At 36.7% G+C, this 8,668-nt stretch overlaps 1 protein-coding gene across 11 annotated transcripts; it reads right to left on the bottom strand.

The window, feature by feature from the left end:
- Positions 1-798: 798 nt before the first annotated feature.
- Positions 799-8,454, bottom strand: LOC21411224. Of its 11 annotated transcripts, none has more exons than XR_002902471.1 (6): positions 7,140-7,362; positions 6,575-6,637; positions 5,762-6,460; positions 2,555-3,070; positions 2,086-2,433; positions 799-1,040 (listed from the first exon to the last, which is right to left on the bottom strand). XR_002902471.1 is itself a non-coding variant. In XM_024167597.1 (5 exons), exons 3-5 carry the CDS (start codon positions 3,008-3,010, stop codon positions 2,326-2,328), a joined length of 450 nt encoding a protein of 149 aa, XP_024023365.1. In that variant the 5' UTR covers positions 3,011-3,070; positions 5,762-5,803; positions 5,887-5,906; the 3' UTR covers positions 1,474-2,325. The 11 variants fall into 11 exon arrangements, 2 of the variants coding, with proteins under 2 accessions (XP_024023365.1, XP_024023366.1); XR_002902469.1 differs by lacking the exon at positions 799-1,040 and adding an exon at positions 4,391-4,694 and having other exon boundaries at positions 1,476-2,433; XR_002902474.1 differs by lacking the exon at positions 799-1,040 and having other exon boundaries at positions 1,478-2,124; positions 2,216-2,433.
- Positions 8,455-8,668: the final 214 nt, after the last annotated feature.

Here is an 8,668-nt window from a genome sequence, read left to right as displayed (position 1 = left end):
ATAATAATAATAATAATAATAATAATAATAATAATAATATATAACTCTTTTTAATAAAACTCAACTTTTTTTTAATTGCATTATCACAAGAATAAAGAATTGGCTCCAGTTTCCACCCAAAACACAATTATGGCCCCGTTCATTTCGTTGATTCGAGTTTAGAATTCGAGTTTTGCTACAGTAAAAAGCTCTCACAAATAATCACATCTAACTTTTTGTTACAGTAAAAAACTCTCACATAAAATCACATCTCAACTCGAATTAAAAATTCAAATCAGCGAACTAAATGAGAATTCTCTCGCTCTTTTTTTTTTTTTTTCATACATCAAAATAGTGCTCAAAGCCACACGTAAATTTAATAACAATCGTGCTCCAAAGCCACAGGTAAATTTAATAACCATCGTGCTCCAAAGCCACAGGTCAATTTGAGCGTTGATATGCAAGCAGTTCAAAGTACTAATTTGTAGATTCAAATTTTTTATTCGAGTTGAGATGTGATATTTTTTAAAAACTTTTAACTGTAACAAAAAAAGTTAAATGTAACATTTTTTAAAAACTTTTAACTATAGAAATTTAAAACTGAAAACTTAAATCGGTGTAATGAACGATACCTAAATAGATGACAACAAAGAATCCACTGTATTTGTAATTGAGTCTTTAAAAACTCCAGGAACGCAGTATTGATGCTCTCTTACAAGTAGTTCAAAAACAAAAACAAAAAAACAAAAAAAACAAAAAAAAAAAGGAAAAAAGAAAAAAAAAAAAAACCCTCTTACTAAGAGGCTTAAACCATCACTTGACTCTAAGAAATAATTTGGGCCATTTTTTTTTTTTACCATAAAACAAAGCATCAGAAACTTGTCTTACCTTTGACTTTATTCTTCAACTTACGGCAATTCTTTTTTCAATGCCCTTTTCCATGACAAAAGGCACGCTCATCTTTTGCACATTTTGTCAACAAATCCTGACAAGCCTTTTGGCCCTTCCCACACTTTATATTCAACAAAGCAGCACATACAGCATCATATTCCACCTCATCCCTTCCATAGAGTAAAAGAGTGGTGAGATCTTCATATTCATCGGGGCCGGATTTCAACAACAGAATCGCCTTATCCTCATCCTCAAAAACTTTTACACACACAAGACAAATCAACCAAGAATCCATTAAAGGTGATTTTGTGATCCTTCATTGAGATACCTGGTTGCTATGGAAACCGCAAAAGTTTCTGATTCTAATCTAAATCATGATTTGAATTAGTATTTGGTTGTGTTGTTTTCTGATTTTGAACCATGACCAAAATAAAAATCATCTTTTATCCATGTAAATTACGTTACGTGTAATTTAAAAAAATATAATTTGGTATATAAGTAAGAAAACGAAATATTAGAGACAAAATTAAATACAAAAAATATAACTCAAAATTATAATAAGTTAAATAAGAAATAAATGAAAAAAAAGTACATTAGCCAAAAATAAGGCAAATAACAAGCATTCGAGTTGAAAAGAGAAATTAATTCACATGATACAAATGTGCGTTACGAACGTCAAAATTTTTTTTGCAACTATAATGAATAAACGAATTATGAAGTAATAGAGGTAGAATCTCATTGCTGTTATATACTTTCAAACTTGTGTACGACGACTTTCCTGATATTCTACCAACATTTCATTCGCAGGGCGATCCCTAAAACGACCCATACCTGTACGACTAACACTACCTGTTGTTACAACTGAGCCTTCAGGAACATTGCCCTCATTGGCATCGTCATCAAATTCATCATCATTATTTGGATCTATTTCACTTACAGGTACACCATCACGGTGGTATTGACTTAGAAGCGGATCCCCCTCATTAACCATGTGAATGAAATTATGTAGTATTGCACAGGCAACTGGAATTTTCAATTGTTTATTCATTGGATATGTATTATTAGGCCGCCTTAGGATAAGAAACCTAACCTTTCAAACCCCAAATGTTCGCTCTATACAATTTCTCAATGATGAGTGTTTGTAGTTAAAAATATCCCTAGGTTCCTGAAATCCACCATTTCTCATTCTATAATCAGGCAAATGGTAAGTCTCACCTCTGTACGGAGCGCGAAAACAATCATTGTTCGCATACGCTGCATCAACAATATAGTATTTTCCTGTGCAACATATCCAAATTAGGCTGCAAATTGAAGATCCATAATAATAAATAGACATAAGTGTAACCTGGTGAGGGACGTGGGAACTGAAACCTAGGATTCTCAAGCGCATCCGCGAGCCCTCGAGCGTCGTGGGTTGAACCTTCCCAACCGGATAATATGTATGTGAACTTCATATCAAATGAATAGGCTGCCAATATGGTCTGAGAGTTCACACCCTGCTGGATTATGAACACCAATTGGTGTACAAGGTACATGAGTACCGTCAATTGCGCCTACACAATCCTGACCATTTCAAGCAAAAGTTTTGCACATCAATTTCATATAAACATATTTATCAACGTATTATTAAGAATACCAATGATAGATAGTTAAAAATTAGACGTAAAAGAGCTGCACAACTTACGTCAAACCATGTACTATATCTCTGACGGTTGGCGCGTAGAAATTCAGGCACTTTGTCATAATTTGGGGGCTTAATGAAATCATCATGTAGAGCACAAATAGCATCTAAAACTTCATTAAACCTGCGTGATATGGTCTCCCCTGAATGTTGCCATGCGTCTTGTGATTCACGATTACTTTGGCTTTGTGAAACGATTGTTAAGAACACAAATAATTATTCAGGTATGCTCATGTAGTATGAGGGTCGTAGCAAACCTTTCTCAGTTAGCATTTCACATAGAATCATATAATCACGTGGTCCCATACGCACTTTGTTAAACATTGCAGTCTCATTACTGTTTGCTAATAGCTCATTTACCTTGTCCATGCCCCTTAAAGAAGAATTGTGCATCGGCCTTCTTACTCTGTCACTAGACAAATAAGCGGCTGCAGCCATGGCTTCACTTATTACGGCCATAAATCTCCATTCGGCCTTGAAGACGTCGTTCTATCACGTTCCTCATTTTCGGGTTGCATCCTGTTGGTTCACAATATCACAATTGTCATTAAATAAAACACAAATATATGCAATATCACAATAGTATAGAATGAGAATGTAAACTTGCCTAATATGAGAGGAAAAATCGACCATTAATATAATAAAGCAACACAGTCTCATACAATAGTATAGAATACAGTCTCATACAACAAAGAAACACATGAATGTCTCATACAATGGTAAACCGGTATAGAATACAGTCTCATACAGTAATTAACCGGTATAGAATACAGTTTCATACAATAATGAAAGTAAACTGGTACACCAACAATAGTATAGAATACAGTCTCGAAATCAAGCTCACACGCGACAACATGGTACTAAACACTAATCTGTGGTCTAATATCAAGAGAAAATCGACCATTTAATATAGGTTAACTATGTAGATAGAAACATCGCACCAGACATTTAAGGGCTAGGTGGATTGAAGACTAATAGAGACTTGTGGAATGGGTTAGGGGGCTGACTAAAGGGGTTTGACGGCTGGTGGAAGGACTGTGGAGGCTGGTTGTATGGATTTGGCCGGGGAGAGAAGTTATGTGGCGGCTGACTATATAGATTAGGCACCTGACAAACAAAGTGGGTTTTTGACGCATCAACAAAGTCGTTTAAAAAGACCCTCCTAACGGGTTCATCCAGTTTATGCCAAGCTGACCGCCACGTGGGGGACGCCATTATTTTTTCAAATGCATGGGCATACGTACGCGGGTCAATTCCCATTTCTGAGAGTGACGCTATGATGGTATCCGTTTCACTTGGTCCATTAATAGTGTTGTTACTCGGCAAGCTCTCTTTGCTTGAACGAATGTCATCTCGCAAATCATCACGCATGTCCCGAACCAAATCAAGCAACTCTTCCTGTGAACTGTCATTGGATTTGCGTGCCCTTGTCTGTTTTGTTCTTATCATCCGTGATGACGAGGCGACATTGGATGTCATCCGCCTTCCAAGACTTTCCACGCAGTTGCGAAGCTCAGTACACATCTCCTCATCGTCACTGTTTTGGTAAGGAGCATTCTGGTGAGGTTGTGGTTGTTCATCCCCAACAGCGTCATCATCCATTGGCACTACTTGGGTGGCAAGGTGATATGCCCCTGAACAAGACGCCATAATTCTTGAAGGGAAAACGGCCGCTAAGTATGTCTCATTAAGCTTCAAATCGTGTGTGAACAATATTTTCGCTTCACGATGTCTCTAACAAAATTATAATGAATTTGGTAAGTTTATTACACTTTAGTTACAAAAGTGTAACCTCTAACTATTATCACTAATGGAGAAGCAATGAATCACACATATTACCTTGCAAAGAGATGTCCGCAGTTCCTCCGAGCATGTGAAAGTTTTACTAATTAGGATCCCACCCTACTCCTATATGGTTTTGCAGTGTCTTATACGTTGAGTAAAGGTTGCCAAGTCGGTGGCGTTTCTCCCTCAGCCGCTCACCGCCAGGTACATATCCATCGAAAAAAGTGGCCATCCGAGCAGCCCATTTGGTAGCTTCCTGTGGTTTATGTCATTGTATTCGTATAGTCGCTCAAGTAGAAATGCCTCTGCAGCGGGACTCCAATATAACGGCCTCTCATTTGGGTTTTTTCCTAGGCATCTACACACGCATAGGACAAGTAAGAGGAGTCCAATGCGTGAAAAACAGGCCACAAACTTAAAACGACAAAGAAGTGAAACCCCCAAAAAAATCACAACCAAGAACATGTAAGAGAAGCCATTATGTGCACAAAATCCAGATATCACATTATCCTCCAAAAGCAAAGATACCATATCATAAAATGGTTCCAAAATTTTGTTGGATAATGATGGCTATCCGTTATGCTACATATTTTCATGTTCTAGCAAAGTTTTAAAGGGTAGAAAAAAAAAAATCCCTTCCCAACAAAGGCCTCAGCTGTGCACATATGTAAAAAAAATTTTGTTGGATAATGATGGCTATCCGTTGTGCTGGATAATGATGGCTATCCGTTATACACATATGTAGAAATAAACATATATACATACATAAATAAACATATATACATATATAAATAAACATATATACAACAACAATAAGATCTTAAAGAATGCTGCAAGGAAAATTTTTTGTGCATTTTATGCTCTATGTATATGATTATAATCAGAAAAGTGAAAACCCTATATGGTTCCTATATGGGAGACCCTAGATCGACCAAAAGTTTGTTTAACATCACTCATTTGCAGTGCCATCAACATAAGCAGCAAAGTGAAAACAGAGGAAGCAAATTCAATCCTCTCGTGACACACAGCAAACTAATCGGCCATAAATCAATTCACTTCCTTATATGTACACAGCACATAAACGTCAACAAAAGAACGAAAGAGCAGGCTGTTCGAAAATTTTCCCTAAACCCAATTAATTCCCTCTATATATCACAGAAAGCCCTAAACCCAATCAGTTTCCAAAGCTCTAACCCCAATCAGTTCCCAAAGCCCTAAACCCAATCAGGTCCCTCTATCTATGCTGTATTCTACTGATAGCACATTCACACAAAGCCCTAAACCCAATCAGTTTCCTCTATATCATTTTCATGCATCTGACAAAAATGTGAAAGAGAAAAACCACACATGCTGCTGTTCGAACATATCCCATTCCAGGTATTGATCTTTACACACAAATTTGAAAATAAAGTGAGGATGACATACCCTTACCAAGTTCGAGTCCGACGAGGAGATGAAGGACACCGCCTGCAGAGCTCCAAACACAGATGAAGGACTTTTGTAAATTCCCCGTCTGTTTCCTCTCCGGTGAAGGCGATAAATGGCCTTACCTTGGTAGTATCGGCGAAATTGGTACCAAATGTGGAGCTTCCGTCGATTGTTCACAATCACTCGAGCACTTGAAGCATTTCTCATCAACTCCAGAAGAGGAGTCCGCCGCGGGTTGGGCTGCTTATGCAAAGAGGAGTCCACCGGGAAGAGGAGTGGAAACCGAAAGAAAAGAGAGGAGAAAAACTGGAAAAGCTGGAGATGCTCTGCAAACTCACGCGTGAAACGCATGGAGAAAGCTAGAGAGATTCTCTGGCCAAGGGAAAAATGGTCGGCAGGAGTGGATGGGGTCAGGAGTGGGTGGGGGTCATTACTCGGGGGGAGCACTGTTCACATGATTTGGGAACGGGCTGAATCAGGCCCTCCTTGATTTTGAAATCAAGATTCAAAGTGATCCCAAAAGTACAATTTGATTCTGGGCCAGTTCCGTGATTTTGGGCCTCCAAACGCGGATTCTCCCACGTGACCCAGAATCAGGATTCAGAATACAGCTTCCAAACGGCACCTTATCTACTTCAAATGTTAGATTGGAAGCAGCAATCTTAGCCTATGAAGATGAAGTGTCGGTTATCTTCCCTTCATGTTAAACCCACAACAAATCAATGCTAAGAATACTAGTGATCAAAATTCAAAGGAAACGGGGAAAGAAAATTTTTAACCAAAAAATATGCATAATAAGAAAATACACACCTGAAAATTGATCATCGAACTGCAAAGTTTTGTCGTCTCGGAGGGTTGACCATTAGATAATGACTATATATAGGGGGAAAACAATTAACAGAAAATATCATCCACTGTTGACATAAACCGGATCATCTTTCCATATGAACCAAACAAAAGTGATAAGAAATGATAGTGTGCAACTTTGACATTGAAAATTATAAAAAGAATCTACTCTCTGAAATAGATGAAAGAAGTCAGCCGAATGCTATAAATTTCGCAATACACACACACACACACACACACATCTTCCACAGCATTTTATCCTTCCATAAATATGATTACTTCAAAAAATTGGATTTGAAGTGCAAACATCACAAACTAGCCTTTGCACAATCCTAACCAAATCAAAATTATGTCGATGACTATCATCCAGTAATTTATTTTAAATATTAAGACAAACAAACCTCATATTTTGAGAAATATTAAAATGCATCATACTACTACCAAATCTTATCTCTGTTTTTTTTTTTTTTTTTTGAAGGGACTACCTAATCTTATCTTATTCTCTAAAAGAAAACGATTTTAAAATTACCTTCTTTCTCTATCTTCTTCTTCTTCCTGCTCCTTTCTCTAACCAGAAACCCTAATCTCCCAAATCCAAATTACAGTTCACGATCAGCGCCGGCGCCGGCGCCGCCCAGCCACCGTTTGAGCACCGTGCTCGAGGCTCGTCGCCGGCGCGCGACTCAGACCCCCCGGCCTACAGCGAGCTTCTCTGCAGTCAGTCTATAGTTTGCCCCACCTTTTTTGCGTCCTTTTCGTGCCTTTTAATTTTGAGTATATTTATATTGAGATTATTTTTTAATATATTTATCAGGGAATATGCCAGGAATTGTGATCTCTTTTTTTTTTTTTTTTTTAACAGTTAATTGGAAGCTATTATACGTCAATTCTGTGTCGCAGTTAAAATGCGCACTCCTAAATCAAACCATTAAAAAGTTAATTCAATGACTAAAATTAGAAATGAAGAGATACATTTCTTTAAGAAAAAACTGTTTAAACCATACTTATTAAAACAAAGTTACATTATGGAGAATCTTTTAACAAAACGACAATAAATAAATAAAACAAAAAAGTAAACACATACACATATAAAAGAAATTATTTATAGAGATAAAGTAATGGAAAAGTGCATTTTAAAATCACCTAATAAGTTTTAGGGCAAGAAATAAAGAAAAAAATGTTAAAAAAACCAAATGAAGAACCAAATAATTTTAGGGCAAAAAAAAAAAAAAACCAAAACGAAAAGGAATAAAATTTGGGCAAAAATTGAAAAAAAAAAGATAAAAAGGACCAAAATAAAAAGATAAATAAACATTAAGGTAAAAAGTAAAAGAATAAATAAAAGACGGAGAAAAAAAAGATGGGCGATAATTGATGATAGATATCTATCTTATACTACTAAGCAAGTCATTTTTTTTACAGAGGCGTTTCGTTGGCCCCTTTTTTTTTTTTTCTTTCTTACTTTCACTTTTTAAATATTAAGACAAACAAACCTCATATTTTGAGAAATATTAAAATGCATCATACTACTACCAAATCTTATCTCTGTTTTTTTTTTTTTTTTTTGAAGGGACTACCTAATCTTATCTTATTCTCTAAAAGAAAACGATTTTAAAATTACCTTCTTTCTCTATCTTCTTCTTCTTCCTGCTCCTTTCTCTAACCAGAAACCCTAATCTCCCAAATCCAAATTACAGTTCACGATCAGCGCCGGCGCCGGCGCCGCCCAGCCACCGTTTGAGCACCGTGCTCGAGGCTCGTCGCCGGCGCGCGACTCAGACCCCCCGGCCTACAGCGAGCTTCTCTGCAGTCAGTCTATAGTTTGCCCCACCTTTTTTGCGTCCTTTTCGTGCCTTTTAATTTTGAGTGTATTTATATTGAGATTATTTTTTAATATATTTATCAGGGAATATGCCAGGAATTGTGATCTCTTTTTTTTTTATTTTTTTTTATTTTTTTAACAGTTAATTGGAAGCTATTATACGTCAATTCTGTGTCGCAGTTAAAATGCGCACTCCTAAATCAAACCATTAAAAAGTTAATTCAATGACTAAAATT

The sequence above is a fragment of the Morus notabilis genome, unplaced genomic scaffold (assembly GCF_000414095.1).
Source record: "Morus notabilis unplaced genomic scaffold, ASM41409v2 Scaffold1756, whole genome shotgun sequence".
Classification (NCBI taxonomy): domain Eukaryota; kingdom Viridiplantae; phylum Streptophyta; class Magnoliopsida; order Rosales; family Moraceae; genus Morus; species Morus notabilis.
The sequence above is the reverse complement of the archived record's forward strand: the minus strand, read 5'-3'. Positions and strand labels throughout refer to the sequence as shown.

Coding starts and splice junctions, on each gene's coding strand:
- LOC21411224 (XM_024167597.1), bottom strand. CDS start 3,010: ATGGCCGTAATAAGTGAAGCCATGGCTGCAGCCGCTTATTTGTCTAGT. Junction 2,695..2,808: donor TGAAATGCTAACTGAGAAAG/GTTTGCTACGAC, acceptor GGCAACATTCAG/GGGAGACCATATCACGCAGG. Junction 2,434..2,554: donor GATATAGTACATGGTTTGAC/GTAAGTTGTGCA, acceptor TGAAATGGTCAG/GATTGTGTAGGCGCAATTGA.